Below are 19,176 nucleotides of genomic sequence, written 5' to 3'. Positions count from 1 at the left end.
CTTTCCAAGACGGGGCATGAAAATGGGCATCCCAATACACTTATCAAAATTGAGTTTCCACCACCTGCAAGAATCCAAGTTGAGAAGTTTTATAAGTTAAGATATAGTTCAAATTAGAGAAAATATTATATAGTGAGATAACATGATAAGTAACAGTGACTTGGTGATAGCCAAAAAACAGCAAATTTTGTTTTCTCTCTACATGGTCTCAATTCTCATTCTAGATCCTACTGGTATGATATCGTTTATCGTAAGGATGTAAATAATAGTGTTAAAAAATTAAGGCAAGGTATTATGACAGTCATAATATATAAATTGAAAGGGAAAGTTCTCCCTCTCAGTTCTCAGTGGTTTATTTATCAGAGATCAGAGATTTCATATATTGGAGTATGCAAATTACTATTTTTGATTCCCTCAATAAGCTCATCTGCTCCAACTATATCAACCCTTGCAGCTCGAGCTTCATCTGCAGCTGCTCCTTCAGCAAACACAGCTACCCGGACAATCTAATAAGCAATATATTTCCTTTTAATGAACAAAGAAAAATTGAAGGTCACCTTTCCAGTACCATGTGGCAGACTTGCAGCACCACGCACCATCTATGGCCAAGTCAGATACAATCAAAGTGTAAATGCAAGTTGAATATCCAATCAATTTAAACACTGAAAATTCTAGTAGCAATAGTTGAAAGACATTAGAATTAAAATAGTTTCATACAACTTGAAACAACAAACAACTTGAATAGAACTTTTGATTTCCCATCTCACAAATATAGGGTTGAATGTGCCGCTATAAGAGCTGCAACTTATGCCTGGCTTGTATTTCTTTTGGATAAAAGAGAAGAAAAAAGCAGCATATTACATAACTGCACAGAAAATTTGATAAAGCTTGTCACTCAAAGCACTCCAGGGTAATGAAAATTGGCAAGCATAACTGTCATTCAAATAGGATTTGATTTTCTGTGAACAGAGTTTTATGAAATCTATAAAATGCATTAAAATCTGGAATATGAGAAAAAGATTAAAGGAGATACATAGACACCAAAGTATCTCAGATGATCAAAGAACAAATATAGCGCAAAAGATTACCCCAGAACTCCATCTCTCAGATGATGAAATCGCAAAATGCAGAGTGAGGCTGAAATCTCCAACTCTCACAGCGTCGGTTCCTCGTCTCCTTCTTCCCCTGATGATGAATAACAAGACATTAGCTATTCAAAGTCTTCTACTCTTCTACTCTCCTCTTTTACACGGGCGATGAAAATGGGATTAAAAATAATACCTGGTACTGATGCATTCAACTTCAAGCCCGCCGGTTCCATCGTTATCTCCTTATCCTGGTGGAGCGGTGGAGCAATGGAATAGAGATTGAAAGAGGATTAGAGCGATTGAGAAAGATTTGAGAGAGATTGAGTGAATAATAGAGCGCAGGGATTTTCAATAGAGGGGGAAAATAGGGTTATGAACTTCTGATTATGGCTATAGAGATATTAGGGTTTGAGAGATTGAGTAGTGAGAGAACGTAAGTTCGGGGGGAGAGTGATAGGAGAGAATGGCGGGATTTTGTGAGGGAATAATGGGTGTTGTTTGGGTTTAAGAGAAAGAAAAGCGGGAAGAGGAAAATTGCCAAGTTAAAAGCTACTCCTCGACGACGGTAAGAATCCAACCGTCGTCTAAATTCTATTTTCCACGACGGATAACTAAAAAACGTCGTCCAAAATTTATTTTCAACGATTTTTTTTTTTTTGGTAAGGTATTTTCAACGATGGATAGGTATAAAGCGTCGCCCAAATTCAATTTCAACGACGAATAGTTATAAAACGTTGCCCCCATTATATTTTCGACGACGGTTAATCCGTGAACGTCACCCCAATTCCATTTTCACCGACGGTTAAATGTAAACCGTCGCCCAATATTATATTTTGCTACAAAAAATTATAAATCGTCGCTTAATTTTATTTTTACCGACGAATAAATATAAACCGTCGTTCTATTATATTTTTCATGACGGAAAATTGTACACCGCCGCCCAAATTATATAGGGCGACGGTAATAAACTAACCGTCATCGAAAATCATATTTGGCTACGAAACTCTATTTCTACCGTCGGCAAAAATCATATTTCTTGTAGTGAATCGTCTAAATTAGAGATAGAGAATATCAAGATCAATAAGCTCTTAACCATTGACGAAGCTCTTCCGAAAGAGGAAAATCTCCATTATTGCTTGGATTTTGTCGAAAATGAAGACAATTCATCGTTTTCCACGAGTTTTGATCAGAGACATGGTATTAGACGATGCACAGTCAAATATCTTTTTGGAACTGTCAAGAGGTAGAGTGCATTACCTCTATTTGATTTTGACCTTGATTGTGCGTTGGTAAAACCCCTAACATTACATTGTCATACCAAATCATATTCCAATTTTGTCATTGACTTTATCGATAAGTTTTGTTAATGCCCTTCGATTTGATTCAAAGTCTAAATCTGACCAAAAGTGAGATTCCAATTCATTCTATTGGTTTTATTTACAATGATGGAATAGGACAAAGAGCACTTCAATCCAATAAATTTTTTATTACAATAAAATAAGGCTACTACGAAGGTGTTGATAAGTCTCACCTTTTTGTTTTTGGAAAGGAAGCTAATCATTTTTTTCCTCATATAGAAATCTTCATGTATGGAAAAGTGTAGATTTTTAGATTTTCATATAACCCGGTTTTGAGGGAAAATGATTCCTACACGCTCTTTGTAGGAATCTTTCCTACATACCCACTATCGTTATGTGGATTTATGGATTTTTATCCACTGTTGTAACTGTAGCGTTGATGTACTCATCATGCGGCGATGCAGGTGCCATGTGAGGCCCATTGTGCACACATGGCACTTGCAGCGCCACACAATGAGTACAGCAGTGCTGTAGTTACAGCAGCGGATAATGATCCTTGGCTTTATGGTGTGGGAATTCTCACAATTGGATAGATAAGTAATGGTCTGGATTAGCCATGTGTCATATTTAGGAGTTTAATTCAATCAAATATCTCCCCTTGTATTGGCATACATTACGATATATGTCCATGCATTCCTACAATATTTCAACCACTATTGTGCAGTCTCCCATAGCCTTAAATTTTCAAAGCTCTCGTATCAAAAAAAATAAAATTTCAAAGTTCTGTTTGTCATGTAGTGAACTATGATAGAATTTTTTATTATTTTTTTTTAATAGAATAAAGACTTTATTCATAATTAACATGTAAAGCTTATGGTATGAGCAGACACGTCTCCTGCAACCACGGATCAAAATTGGGTCAAACTGTCATACATGTCACCGACAGGGCCCTCCTAGCCACAGAGTCAGTCAAGCTGTTAACCTCGCTTGGAACAAACTGGAAAGTACATGCAAGTACATGTCACCCTTAAGGATAGATCTTATCTCTAAAAGGGAATTTGCAGAAGACTGTTGCATATAGGTTACTACAACCTTGATATCCAATTCCACAATTAGATTGTCGAAGCGTTTAGAGATTGTCCAATAGGGCTGATTTTATCGTCGTGACCTCACTTATTGCTGGATTGAAGAAAATAGTTGGACATGACAAGGCAATTAGAAGATTGACATCATGGTCACGAACAACATAACCAAGACCTCCTTCATTAGTCCCTGCAATCCAACTCGCATCACAAGTAATCTAGGGACCAGAGGACCTAGGGATCTACTTGTCCACAAAATCTAAGTCCCATCTAATCTACCACGGCTGTCGCAGACTTGGTCAGTGTTAGGTACTTGACCGATACGCCAAAAGCTCCAGAGCTGATGGAGCACATTAAATCAAGCCCTTTAACGTATCGCATACTAGACTGATCCAATCTAGTGCTCATACATTAGACCGGGCCCCATTAGGCACGTAACAGTCTGGCGGTTTAGCATGTCTTGTCTCCCCGATTTTGCATATAATAATGGCCAAAGAAAACTATATGGTTGCTAAAGGAGCTTCTAGGTTTAGTTTGTTTTTGGTGGTCTCAGCCACCCCCCATCCTACTACATCTTTCAGTCGGCCAGAGTTTCTGTGCTGCCGATTTCTTTTAATAAAATTTCTATCTTTGACCCCAAAAAAAGAAATAACCCACGCATTTTGCATGCAAAATGCCTCATTTGAGCCATCCTACTCTAGGTCACCATTTCAAACCCCACTCCCACCCCAAAAAAAAATTTTTTGTTCTCCATTTAATGAAATTGAGACACATTTGAAATTACATAAGTAAGAAGATGAGAGAACAAACAAACCTATTACCGAGTGGGAGTTAGAATCCATCATAGAAATAAGTTGACTTTAACAGATGATTATTATCAACGTCCGATTGGTGTGATTGGGTGACTCATGTATCACCGCAAAAGCGAGGCGTGAATTTTTAGTTGAACCCATTCACATCACTTGTGGGGTCCCCTCGTTTAAAATAAACAAAAATTATTCTAATCAAACGGTCCACAAGAAACGCTTCCATTAATCTTAATCTTGCGTATTAAGCTGAAAGCTCTTCCGTTGCTCTTTCTCCTTCAACTACTTTACAAGGGATTCTTTTCTGTTCTTCGGTTTCTGAATTCTGATCGGAAGGTATCAAGAATCAATTCGTCTCTCTCTCTTTCTGTTTGCTTATTTTCTATGTAGTGAAGGAGAATCGAATTGAGATTTTAAATTTGGATTGTTTAATTATTTCGAACTGTCTCTGCTTGTTATCATTTTGATTTTAATGAGGTTTTCCTTTTGTGTTATGGATTTGTTGTTTGGGTTTTTGAGCAGTGAGTAGTTGATAAGAGGAAGATGTTTGCCGCTTCTTGCCTTGCCTCGTGCTGCGCAGCCTGCGCTTGCGAGGCATGCCGGTCAGTGGTGTCTGAGATTGGACGACGCTCCGCTCGGATTGCGTATTGTGGTCTCTTCGCTTTTTCTTTGATTGTCTCATGGATTCTCAGAGAAGCTGCTGCCCCGCTTATGGAGAAGATTCCTTGTGAGTCTCCCCGACTTTGTCTTTGCCTCTTCAAGTGTCCTGGAATTGTAATTTAATTTCTTAATAGAAATCTGGCACAAGTTATAGTAGAGACGAGCTTATTGTGTTTGAGAATTAAAAAAAAAAACTTTATTGGCTGTAACAGACATCCATTGAATCTTTCCCAGACCCAGAAGTTCTTGTGTTCTATTAAACAAGTTTTGTTTTTCTTTTGTTTTTTTTGTAAACCACGGCTGCTAAAGAATAGTGTGTATATGTGTCAAATTATATCCTCAAAATTCAATCATATACCCTCCCATCTAATGCCATACCCTCATCCATGCATCCCCACTGTTATTCGGTGCACCCTCTTGCTAGTGACAGACTTCTTCAATACCCTGTTTTGCCACTTGGAAAACTCGTATTGGTCTGAAATTTCGCATTTAAGGAGAGGACCTTGGGGTCTACTGTCCAAAAAGTTTCAGCATGATCTAATGTGCCATGTGGCAGATCTAGGTGTCTGTAAAGGATTCCTTTAATATTTGTGTAAGAAAAGCGGGTCCCTTCTAAGTATATACAATCATACAACAACAACAAATCATCCTTATCCCAACTAAATGGGCTCGGTTACATGGATCCTTGCCCTCCAATCAGCTCTATTCGAGGTCATACTTGATATAAGGCCTAAGCTATGCATGTCTTTCCTCACTTCTCCTAGGATCATTTTAGGTCTACCTCTAATTCTTTTAGTTCCTTCAATCCAAATCAAATCACTCCTTCGTACTAGAGCATCCAAAGGCCTCCGTTGAACATGGCCATGCCACCTTAAGCGACTTTCTCGTAGCTTATCATGTATCAGAATTACTCCCACATCAGCCCTAATATGATCATTCCTTACTTTATCCTTCCTAGTTTTGCCATGCATACATCTCAACATCCTCATCTCCGCTATACTGAGTTTATCTACATTATGCTTCTTAACTTCCTAACATTCTGCATCATACATTATAGCCAGTCATATGACTGTTTATTAAATTTTCCTTTAAGTTTTAAAAGAATACGTCGATCACACAACACTCCGGACGCACTTCTCCACGTCATCCATCCTATTTTAATTCTTTGCGAATCATCCTCTATATCACCTTGTTTATTTATGATTGAATCCAGATACCTAAAATAACCATTTCGCGGAATCTCCGTTTCATAAATTTTCTCCACCTCATTATTCACCCAAGTGTAACTAAAGTTACATGCCATATACTCCATCTTTGTTCTACTTATCTTAAAACTTTTTGATTCCAAGGGAGATCTCCATGCGTTAGTCCTTGCTTTTGTCTCATCCACCAAAACAATATCATCAGCAAAAAGCATAGACCAAGGAACCTTATCTGACTCTGGTTAAATCATTTATGATAAGCGCAAACAAATAAGGGCTTTAAGCTGATCCTTGATGTAATCCAATTGTAATTGGGAATTCACTACCTTGACCCACCACAGTTCTTACACTAGTCACCACACCATCATATATATCTTCTATTATGTCCACATATTTACTTGAAACACTTCTCTTCTCTAAGATTAACTCTTTAGGAATTTTGTTATAAGTTTTTTCTAGGTCTATAAAGAAGAGAATATGGAGATCCTTCTTGCAATGTCTAAATCTTTCCATGAGTCTCCTAGGTAAATAGCTTTTGTCGTAGATCTTCTTGGCATAAAAGCAAATTGGTTCTCCTTAATTGTAGTTTCTTGTCTCAAGTGGGTTTCAATAACCCTCTCATAATTTCATAGTATGATTCATTAGTTTTTTGCTTCTCAGATGGGTTTCAATAACCCAATCATGTGATCCTGAATTGTAATTTCTATACAGGAAATCTGGCATAACTTTCCAAAGGACGAGCTTAATTTGTTTGAGAAAAAAACTGAGAAAAGAGAAAGAGAAAACGGCTTTATTAGATGAAAAAAAATTATCCATTATGGTTTAAAGTTATTTGCTCTTATACATCTTTACTGACAATCTTTCCGAGGCTTGGAAGCTATTTCCTTCAGATGAACAGAGTTATTATCATAGTATATAAAATGTTAATCATGCTAACTTAATTGAAGAAGATCGTTCTAGTGCCATCTCCCTTAAGTATAGATTTTGAGGATACTCTTGTTGATGCAGCTCCAAGAAGGAAGAAGAAGAAAAAGAAACCCTGAACTTAGGGTTTGAATAGGGAGCCGTAGGTTAGGAGTTATATTTTCATACTTAGTTTATTTTTATGTTTTTTAGATTGAACTGGGTTGAAATTGGTTGCATCTGATTGGTTCAATGGGTCCAATGGGTTTAATTTAAGTAAAGAGCACCTATTGGCTAATAGGTTCTTATATCCTCTTGGCTAATGGGGAATCTTCTTTTAAATTAATTGTTTTAAGTTAGAGTCTTTTAATTTAAGTTAAGTAGGGGTAGTTAGGACATTTTAAGTTTTAAATTAGTCCAATTAGATTTAAACCTCTCCCTTCCACGATTTTGTGAAGGAGAGGCCTTTAAGTTGTAATAGGATTTGGCCTTAGGCTTTTATTATAAATAAGAATATCGTGGGAGGCTCCCCCACAATAGATTTGAATTAAAACACTGATTTCGTGGCTGGTTACTGCTGCTGCTCCTTGCTCTCAAGAGTTTATGCATCCTTGTGGTTCTATCAAGGTGGAAGGGTGGGTGGAATCCTGCGACTCTTTACGCCGGGACGGCTGGGAGGATCTTTCTTCGAAGGTGGCTTCATCCTTCAACCATTCAAACTGCTGTTAGAGGATTCGAGAGTGAGTTTGAATTTATTATTTTCTGTTTACCCTTTCTTCCCTTCCCCAATCAATTCCTTTTCTCTTCTGTCCTATTTTCATAAACCCTAGAAGACTCTAAACTCTGATTCAGATCTGCTCCTCCATTGGAATCTGATCAGACTTGGACCATAACTTCCCCTCATCACCATCTCCACTTGACCCTAGCTGCTGCCCATTCTGTCCAGCCAAACCCTAAGATCCCTCTTCTCCATTGAACCCTGAAAACCCTAATTTTCTGCTGGGACACATTCAGCCATCAGAAACCTTCCATATTGCAACCGAATCTTCCCCCTAGCCCCTCTAACAGTCGACCTTAACCCCTACCCCTAAATCCTACTTGAAACCATAATTTTAGTTGTTTACCTTATTTACAAAACCTGAAACCTAACCCTAATTTCTGCAGGAAATTAAAACTTGTTCAAATCCAGATATTTTTATACCGTAATGACCCTCTAAACCTGCAGATTAAAACCCTATAAACCCCATTCCCAAATTCCCATCCTAAACCCTAATTTTGCCCTAAAACAGCCCCTAATCAGCAGGCTTACCCTAAGCTTGGTTCTACTTGGTTCCTAGTGGGATTAATTCCTATTCTAGGACTACATTACTTGTTTAATCCTTGTGTTTAGCAAACGTTCAATCAATTGGGTTAAGACTTAGGGATTTTACATGTTCATACAGTTATACGACTAATCTGCATTACGTTGTGGATTTGTCCATAATTAAGATGTGTAACATGTTTGAATTTCCTCCTTTTGAGTTCTTCTGCGATGTAAATACTTTTTCTTGGTTGAATAGTATTAGAATGTGCCTAATTGGGTGGGGTATTGTACTGTTCCAGGTTGAATCCTAGTTACATAACTAGTAATCATCCAGAAATGGCTGAGCTCTGGACAATGTTACTACAAATATATGGCCCTTAGTTTTTAAAATTATGTCCGAGTTCATAATTCACGAAACTAATCTTATGATGATCGTCTATGTCTCTTTGCAGGGATTAATCATTTCCACCAAACTCCTGATAGGGAGTGGTTTGAAACAGATGCGGTACTGCGTGTGAGCTTGGGAAACTTCCTATTCTTCACCACCTTTGCTATTATAATGATTGGAGTCAAGAATCAGAAGGATCCTCGGGACCAATTGCACCATGGTGGATGGATGTTGAAGATTGTTAGCTGGTGTCTGTCGATAATTTTAATGTTTTTCCTTCCAAATGGGATCGTCAGCTTCTATGGTAAGCAGTTTTCTTTTAGAGTTTGGGATTAATGGACAACTGTTGACATAGTTTTGAGAACTGGACCAGCTGTTTGAACCAGATTCAGCCAGGAGCAGCCTCTTTTTGGTTCAGTTGAAATGCCCAAAGCCAGAAAAAGCCTTTCTGGTTCAATGGTATCAGGTTTTTAAACTGTGATTGTTAAGTGCATATTGGCTAAGCTTATTGGGCTTCAGCTTCTATGCTTCCAGGAGCCAGCTTCTCAAGTTTAAAAAGTGTGCCCAACCAAATTAAAACATTTGGAATCTTTAATGCCTGAAGCGCTAGAAGCCCAGAAGCCTGGGGGGGTGGCTTCTCAGGCTTATGTGGTAAAGATTCCAATCATCATATTTTGATTGGCCACACGTTTTCGAATCCTTATACACTCCATAATCTGGCTTCTCAGAAGTGGCCCCAGAAGCTCTCCTAAACATGCACTAAGTATATATGTACAGGAAAGATGTTCTGGGCAGCATGACAAGGAAGCTTTTCTCCTTGACTTTCCACCCAATTGAGCCATATGAAGGGAGAATATGGCTAATCTAACTATTGTACCCTTTGGGTTTTCCTTATGTCAAACTCCATCGCCCACCTTAACCGTTTGGCACCCATGTATTTTCATAAACCCCTTGTTTTCATCCATTGGGTTTTTTTAGCCTTGTACAGTTTTACTTCCACATGAAGAAATGTGTTCAGCCTGAAACTTACTGCATTAGTGGCTAGTGTTATACAAGGTTTGGAATTTTGACAGTATAGGACTATAGGCCATTTCAACCCCGATCGAAATTAAAATATTTCCCTGAAATGGTCGAAATCTGGTCAAAATTTAGGAAATGAAGGGAAATACTTTAGAAATTTACAATGAAACTTGGAGAAGCTTTTTTAATAATAAATACACATTTATGAAATATTAGATATTAAAAAAAAAAATAAAGTAAAGTTTGGTTTTGCACCCTATTTTGGTAGTGTATAGCGTAAGAATCATGTCTTTTCACCTATATAAGTTGTGCACTTAATTAAAATATTGACATTTTGTAAGTTATAATGTCCCTTAGTTTAAAGAAAGTTGGGGTTTCAAAATTGAAGCAAAGGTGTTTCAATCTTGCAAAACTCGAACAAATTTTCATGGTATGATGTGAATCTCATGTAAACATTCAAACATTAAACGAATCTAGCAAAAAAAGTTGAACCAAGATGATAACTTTTATAGACTTGTCTCTTTCTTGAAAATGTGTGCTAAGATCCTTGAATCTCCTTCGAATTTTGTCGTGGGAGCTTAGATGAGTTTGCTAGAGGTTTGAATTTCCTAAGGCTTGTAAGCTCTTGAAAATTTTGAAGCATTATAGCAATTTCGACTCAATTTCCTAATTTCAATCATTTTGATTCATTTCCTCAATTTCGACCATCCTGACTAATCAAAATTCGGTAGTTTATATGCGGGAATGAAATTTTTCGATCATTTTGACCGAAATTTCAATTTGTAGATGATTTCGTTTTACTTATTTTTTACAAAATATTTTATTCTTTGTACTTTCCATATAATATCATTTCAGGGTCCAGGGAAACTGATACATTTCGATCGAAATTTAAGACATTGGTGAAATTGATTTGTCCTGAAAATTTGAACTCCAGCTAAGCTGCTATAGTGCTATATGGCAGATATTAGGGTCATTAAGAAAACAACTCCCCCATCATAACCACCACATGGTGGGGGGATTGATATTCTATGAATGATTTGTGGTTTTGTTTTTGTTTAGTTTTTTTTTTTTTGCTTTTTTTTTGGATGTTCTTTAGTGACTTCTACTTGTGTGCAAGTAACAACTCTCTTCATTCCACCCAAGAATAGAAACACTGTATTTGCCTATTCGGAACACTATCACAAAAATATTAAGAAAAATATAATATTATAGAAGGCATGTCTATAGGGGTAATTATTCTGAGCCATGTGGAAGGATGATGTGGCCAATCTGATGGCCAGATAGATTAGGTATCTTCTTCTTATCAAATTTTGTATGGTCCACCATATACTGGCTTTTCACATTTAGTTTTAACCATTAGACCTTTTTTATTTCAAATTTATTATTGTAACCTTTTCAAACCTCTGTATAGCCACAGGATAAGACATAATTGGCAGAAAAATGACCACATAATAAGTGGGAAAGCAAATCCCACATCATCCTCCCCCCCCCCCCCCCCCGGCAATGCATCTGGGTCATAGGCACAAAAATGTCACCCAGACATTGGAGGGAGGCATGTGTCATTGAATAAGCACCGAACCCTATTTTAGTGTAGATTTTTTTTTTCTTAATATGATTCTTGCACTTGATCTGACAGTTAAAGTTTAAAATGCAGAGACAATATCAAGATTTGGCTCAGGATTGTTTCTTCTTGTTCAAGTTGTCCTCTTATTGGATTTTGTTCATGAATGGAATGACAGATGGGTTAGAAAGAATGAGCAGTTCTGGTATGTATTCTCTATTTCACATTCTTTTAATACCTGTTGTCTCTACCTTTTGATCTTTCTTTATTTTCATATTTGTGTTTAATGGATACAGGTACATTGCATTGTTTGTTGTTTCACTTGCATGTTATGTGGCAACATTCTCCTTCTCAGGGCTGCTCTTTCATTGGTTCACTCCATCAGGACATGATTGTGAACTGAACACCTTCTTTATTGTCATGACTCTGATTTTGGCATTTGTCTTTGCAATTGTCGTACTGCATCCTGCGGTATGTTGTCTTTTTATGGTATTTGGATTGGTTTCATCCTTTTTCTAAGTTCTTAACCTTGTGTTCTCATGACTGCATGATCGCAACCTCATTGTCATTTCAGTTATCTTACATACTTGTGTGGTATTGGAAAATGTAATTGTGAAGAGTAGATAATAGGGAACTCATCTCTTGATGTGGATGCAACATGCATGGAAAACATGGGTCTATAGATTACCAATGGAAAATGAAACTGCCCAAAATGCATACCATGCTGATGACCCTTATCGCTTGATCAGTGTCAAACATTTATAAAAATGGATAGAACAGATCATTCACTTATATCTATTGTTCTAAGTATTTGATACTGATGTGGCAATGCAATTTAACAGCATATTAACTTAATTATAATACTACAATATGCTACCATTGTGTGTGCATGTGTTTTCAGTAATGCCCCATTGTTCCATTGGTTGATGAAGGAAAATCTTGTCGACATGTTACATTTTACCTCTGCTCTTTTTCTTCAATTTTAAGGAATAATGAATAAGGGAGACAGAATGCTAACCGGTGCTGCAGCGTGGTGTGTACCTGCGCCCAGGCACAGCCGTGTGCGAAATGACTGGTGCACCCCCTTGGAAAGGCGGAAAGGATCAGGGGTGCACCATTCATTTTGCGCACGGCTGTGCCTGGGCGCAGGTACATGCACCGGTTGCCTTTCCTTTTCCCAATGAATAGTTATAACTTGTGGTAGACAAGAAAAGCGGTAATTGCTTGGAGCAATGGTAAAACGTTTGGACTGCCAGGGCAAATGCCTGGGTTCGAGTCTTGAAAGCGGCCACTTTGACCAAAAAATGGCTGAAGGTTAGGATTGTCTCCAAACCCACCCCTCCCAGGACCTTGCACTGGATAATGGCCCTTTTTGATAGATAAGAATAAACAACAATTGGTGAAAATTCGATGAGCTTAAGGGAAGATAAGTCCTTTCTAAGGTTGCTCTCTCTTTGTATAATTATGCAAGACTGTAAGAAAATCTTAAGCAATGACTAATCCTGGTGTACTGTCCATGTAATGTAGTCCTAGATAGGTAGGAGACCTACTAGGAGCCAGATAACAGAATAAATAGCAAAAAGGGGCTGCTGGTTCACATGGACAGCCTAGGTTTTAGGTTAATTCTAGGGTATAGGATGGGCATTTGGGAATGGGTCTTATATGGTTTTAATAGGCAGGTTTAGGGGACTATTATGATATAAAAAAAACAGGATTTGGTTATGTTTTAAAATTCTGCAGATTTAGGGTTAGGGTTTCGGGTTTTAGAATTAGGAAAATCACTAAAGCTAGGGTTTAGAGTTGGAGTTATGGGCTGGGGCTGAGGTCGAGTATTAGAGGGGCTAGGGGGAAGGTTCGGCTGCAGTAGGGAGGTTTTCTAATGGCTGAATATGTCTAAACAGAAATTTAGGGTTTTTTTTAGGGTTTAATGGAGAATAGGAATTTTAGGGTTGGACAGGTCTGATCAAGCCCAAAGCTGGATCGAATGAAAGGGTTGGGATAAGGATGCTATGTCTGAATTTTGAAGGGATTTTGATGATAGGATATGGCTGGACAGAATTTAGAATACTAGGGATTATGAGCTTAAAACAGAAAATTAAAGGGGATCGAATGGGAAGGGAAAGGAAGCTAAAACAGAAATTTAAAAATCCAAATTCACACTGGAATCCACTGGTAGTAGCTTGAATCGTTGAAGGATGAAACCACCTTCGAAGAGAGATCCTCCTAGCCGTCACGGCGTAAAGAGTCGCAGGAATCCACCCACCCTTCCACCTTGATAAACCCACAAGGATGCATACACTCACAAGGGAGCAAGGAGCAGCAGCAAGCAGCCACGAATTCTGTCTTTTTTAAATTCAAATCTCAATGTGGGGGAGCCTCCCACGATCCACTTTATTTATAATAAAAGGCCAAAGGCCAATTCCTACTACAACTTAATGTCTCTTCCTTCTAAAATCGTGGAAGGGAGAGATCTAATCTAATTTAATTACTTTAAAACAGTAAATTGTCCTAACTACCCCTACTAACTTAAAATAAAAGAATCTAACTTAAAAACAACTAATTTAAAGTAGATTCCATATTAGCCAATAGGAGATAAGAACCTATTAGCCAATAGGAACACTTCACTTAAATTAGACTCATTGAACCAATTGGATGCAACCAATTCTAAACCGGTTCAATCTAAAAACAAGAAAATAAACTAAGTATGGAAAATAATAAATCCTAACCTACGGCTCCCTATTCAAACCCTAAGTTCAGGGCTTTTTCTGCTTCTTCTTCTTCTTCTTCTTCTTCCTTCTTGGAGCTGCATCAACCCTCCCCGTCTTGAAAACATTCATCCTCGATGAATGGCTGGAGATCACAGAATGGTCTTCCAAGTCAGGATCGAAGTTCTTGAGTTCATCTTCAGCGGATGGTTCAAGTTTGTATGCGGACAGCAGCTCTTTGACGGATGAAGAAGGCTGGAATTCTGGCTGGGCAGCAGCCTCTTGAAGTACCATATGAACACCTTGTAAATCTTCATCATCAAAATAATGTTCATCATCATCAGGGGGGAGTGCATGAATGTGGATGCCGCCTTGGTCTTCATCTTCACCTTGAACTTCTTCTTTTTCAGCCACGTTGAGAGGCTTCTTCATGTGTGGGCAGTCCCTAGCAATATGTCCCTTGTCTTGACAGTAATAACAAGTAAAGGGGTCATTTCGGCCCATAGGAGCTTTGCCCTTATCATCCACACATGGGGGAACAGCAGGCGAGAGATGTTGCCCATGGAGGAACCTTGTTTTGAGGTGCTATTGTTGATGTAGGCCGGCTTGGAGGTAGACCCCGGCTGTTTACTTGAAGCTAATAACTCCTCTGCTTTCAAGGCCTTCTCAAAACAATCTCGAACGTCTGCAACGTCAACTACCCCAATTGTCCTGTTAATCTCACTTGACAGACCCAGCCTGAACCTGGAAAGCATATGGATGCCCTCCTCCCTAATGCCAGTGCGAGAGGAAAGAGCATTGAATTGCCTCATGTACTCAGTTACAGTCATGGTTCCTTGGCGGAGGGAGTGGAATTTATCCTGCAACTGAGACCTGAAGTGCCTTGGTAAATATTGCTTGCTCAAGTCATATTTCATGTCTTCCCAAGTGCGGGGTGCAGTACCATTAAAGTCCATCTCTCTTTCAGCAGTTCTCCACCACTCACGTGCAGGTCCAATAAGTTTAGCACGGACTAACTTCATTTTCCCTTCTTCAGATAGATCATACAAGTCGAAATAATCTTCTATTGCAGCAAGCCAATCATAAAATACCTGGGGGTCAGAGTTACTATCGAATTCTTTCAGCTCAAGCTTCACCTTTTGGTTGCCTGTATAGCGCCGATTAGTACCCTGGTCTCCAGTGAAGTAGGACCTCATATACTCTTCAAAAGTAGGCTGCCGACCTCTGTCTCTGTCCCGGTCTTCTCTATCTCTGTCTCTGTAGCCTCGGTGGTGATCTTTGTGTTCCCGAGAAGGTTCACGGGCATATCTAGGTCTGTCCCGATGATCTCTGTAATGATCTCTATCATCCCTGTCATCTCGGTTAGCTCTGAATCTGTCCTTGTGACCTATGTGTCCACCTCTATAACCCCTGTAGTCATCTCTGGGGCTCCCATCTCTGTCAGGTAGTCTCTGTACCACTGAATGGAGTTGGTACCTGTCTTCTTCTATGGGTACATTGCTGTCCTTGTTAGGAGGGATTCTCTGTCCTTCCAAGTGTTGCAATCTAGTCATGATTGCATCAGTTGTAACCTTCTGATCAGCAGTAAATTTCTGAAACATCGCTAACATTGCTGCCATAGGGTCGGGTGGTTGTGGCAGCACCGGGTTGCCATGTCATCCATGGCTCTGATACCAAATAATGTAGTCCTAGATAGGTAGGAGACCTACTAGGAGCCAGATAACAGAATAAATAGCAAAAAGGGGCAGTTGGTTCACATGGACAGCCTAGGTTTTAAGTTAATTCTAGGGTTTAGGATGGGAATTTGGGAATGGGTCTTATATGGTTTTAATACGCAGGTTTAGGGGACTATTATGATATAAAAAAAACAGGATTTGGTTAGGTTTTAAAATTCTGTAGATTTAGGGTTAGGGTTTCGAGTTTTATAATTAGGAAAATCACTAAAGCTAGGGTTTTGAGTTGGAGTTATGGGCTGGGGCTGAGGTCGAGTATTAGAAGGGCTAGGGGGAAGGTTCGGCTGCAGTAGGGAGGTTTTCTGATGGCTGAATATGTCTAAACAGAAATTTAGGGTTTTTTTAGGGTTTAATGGAGTAGAGGAATTTTAGGGTTGGACAGGTCTGATCAAGCCCAAAGCTGGATCGAATGAAAGGGTTGGGATAAGGATGCTATGTCTGAATTTTGAAGGGATTTTGATGATAGGATATGGCTGGACAGAATTTAGAGTACTAGGGTTTATGAGATTAAAATAGAAAATTAAAGGGGATCGAATGGGAAGGGAAAGGAAGCTAAAACAGAAATTTAAAAATCCAAACTCACACTGGAATCCACCGGCAGTAATTTGAATCGTTGAAGGATGAAACCACCTTCGAAGAGAGATCCTCCCAGCCGTCTCGACGTAAAGAGTCGCAGGAATCCACCCACCCTTCCACCTTGATAAACCCACAAGGATGCATACACTCACAAGGGAGCAAGGAGCAGCAGCAAGCAGCCACGAATTGTCTTTTTTAAATTCAAATCTCAATGTGGGGGAGCCTCTCACGATCCACTCTATTTATAATAAAAGGCCAAAGGCCAATTCCTACTACAACTTAATGTCTCTTCCTTCTAAAATCGTGGAAGGGAGAGATCTAATCTAATTTAATTACTTTAAAACAGTAAATTGTCCTAACTACCCCTACTAACTTAAAATAAAAGAATTTAACTTAAAAACAACTAATTTAAAGTAGATTCCATATTAGCCAATAGGATATAAGAACCTATTAACCAATAGGAACACTTCACTTAAATTAGACCCATTGAACCAATTGGATGCAACCAATTCTAAACCGGTTCAATCTAAAAACAAGAAAATAAACTAAGTATGGAAAATAATAAATCCTAACCTACGGCTCCCTATTCAAACCCTAAGTTCAGGGCTTCTTCTTCTTCTTCTTCTTCTTCATCTTCCTTCTTTCTTGGAGGTGCATCACCATGATGTGTTGTTCTCTGTGTGCTTATGGAATGAACCTTTTGGATATTTGTAATGCCACTGAGAAACTTACTATTAACTTCAGTCTGGGGTATAAGAGGGATTGTAACAGAAGCATTAAATGAATATGTATCCTTTTTCCTTGCAGTCTTTTAACCAGAAAATACAGAGCCAGACTATACCTATTCTGAAATTCCTTTAGGTATCAGCAAACTTTGAGTTTCCAAGAGAGAATTTTTAAAACTTAGTTCAATTCAGTGACGCCTGGATGCCTAATCTCTCCATCCAATTTCAGTTACATTGGCCTTATTCCACTGCTGAGGGCAGGCACCTGGCATCTTACAGAATGCATATTTTAGATGACAATTACAGGAATGCTTCAAGTTGAACCCCTAGCCATACCATTAATATAGAAGGATTAAATATTTTCTACAAGGGAAAAAGAATTCTGTCCGGGAGTGTGGCCTACGCCAGCACTCCCATGAGTCTATCTCTCTCCTCATATGAAACGACACATCTACCCCTTGTTTTGAGGAGCGAATAGATAGACACATGGGAGTGCTGGCGCAGGCCACACTCCCAAACAGAAAACTACTTTTCTATAATGTTGTGTATCTTCCATAGTCCCTTTTCTTTTTTCTTCCTTGGATGACTTACCTTTCTCCTCTTCAGTTATGTGGATGCATGGACTTGGGACATAATGCATGCATATACTGACTGATGCATGTGTATCCGTAGTCAAATCATAGTAGGTTACTATTGTATATTCCTGTTTCACAGTTTTCATTGATCTCACAAACAGGTGGGTGGCAGCATTTTACCTGCTTCAGTTATCTCTCTTTACTGCACATACCTTTGCTACAACGGACTTAACAGTGAACCCAGGGACTATGAGTGCAATGGCCTTCACAGAGATTCCAAAGCTTCCCCAACAGGAACACTTGCCTTTGGACTTCTCACCACAGTTCTCTCAGTTGTTTACTCTGCTGTTCGTGCTGGATCATCCACAACCTTCCTTGCAGAATCAAGCTCACCCGATGCAGGTCAGTACTTATAACAGATTGTTAGAACGGTCTAATTTTATCTTTTACTCCTGGACCCTCACATTATGGTACCCTTGTGAACGAGCAGACAAGCCGTTGCTTCCGTTGAACAAGGTTGATGAACCAGATGAGAAGAAGGATGAAGCTGCTAGGCCAGTCAAGTATTCATATGCTTTCTTCCATATCATCTTTTCTCTCGCTAGCATGTACTCGGCAATGCTTTTAACAGGTTGGTCAACTTCAGTTGGGGGAAGTGGAAAGCTGGTTGATGTTGGGTGGCCATCTGTGTGGGTCCGGATTGTAACAGGGTGGGCCACTGCAGCTTTGTACATCTGGTCTCTAGTTGCCCCTCTTTTGTTCCCAGAGAGGGAGTTCTGAATGACTTTTAATCCTCCAAACTTATGTGGTATATGATCTTCACCTTTGTACATGTGTGAGTAAGTCTGTTCCATATGCGGCTTTGTAGCTTCACAGACCATCTCCTTGTTTGGAGAGGCTAAGTTGCGGAACAGTTGACTGTTAATAAGAAAACAATGTGTTGTGTGTGCCAAGAGTTCCGTGGGTGTACTGGGTCCTCTCTCTCTCTCTCTATGTGTGTGTGTGTGTGGAAGGTTGGTTTGTGGATCTAAAATAGGGTTTTAAAGATTGGAATCGGGATCTGGATCGGTCATGAATCAGCAAAGGAATCAGTATTACATCATTAACAAGTAACACTCAGAAGTGCAAGGAAGTCATCCTTGGGATCAGTTTTCGGATAAACAGTAACCAGAATCTCTCAAGATGTAGTCCCTCTGCCCTAGTGTGTGTTCTTCTCCACCCCTATGCATGATCTTCGCCCCAGTGTGTGTTTTCTTTACATAAAGCCCTCTTCTTCATCCTGTCTCTAACTCCCTTTCTGCGAGCAACGCTAGATCGAGCAACTATGAGATCAATTGATCTGAGTGGTGTGTGGTTAGCTTCAGTGCAAGAGCAGCCGCAATGAGATCTGAGTTTTTCTTTACTTCTCTCTTGTCGCTAAGTGAGAGTTTATTTAAGGCATGCCTATTGCAACCACACTTTCTCATCTCCCTTCATGGCTCATAGTTCTTGAATCCAATTTTGAATAGTGCTGCCATGGTTGCCATTGCTGAAGAAGCCGAAACTGTAGTA

The 19,176-nt window shown here is 39.1% G+C and overlaps 1 protein-coding gene across 1 annotated transcript; it reads left to right on the top strand.

Moving 5' to 3' along the window:
• Positions 1-4,566: 4,566 nt before the first annotated feature.
• LOC122646037 (probable serine incorporator) lies at positions 4,567-18,572 on the top strand. Its single transcript, XM_043839491.1, has 7 exons — positions 4,567-4,610; positions 4,797-5,001; positions 8,795-9,034; positions 11,405-11,516; positions 11,608-11,782; positions 17,787-18,027; positions 18,116-18,572. The coding sequence occupies exons 2-7, from the start codon at positions 4,818-4,820 to the stop codon at positions 18,403-18,405; spliced, it is 1,242 nt and encodes a 413-aa protein (XP_043695426.1). The 5' UTR covers positions 4,567-4,610; positions 4,797-4,817; the 3' UTR covers positions 18,406-18,572.
• The last annotated feature ends 604 nt before the right edge of the window (positions 18,573-19,176 follow it).

This window comes from Telopea speciosissima, chromosome 11, assembly GCF_018873765.1.
Source record: "Telopea speciosissima isolate NSW1024214 ecotype Mountain lineage chromosome 11, Tspe_v1, whole genome shotgun sequence".
Classification (NCBI taxonomy): domain Eukaryota; kingdom Viridiplantae; phylum Streptophyta; class Magnoliopsida; order Proteales; family Proteaceae; genus Telopea; species Telopea speciosissima.
This window is presented reverse-complemented; position numbering and strand designations above follow the sequence as displayed.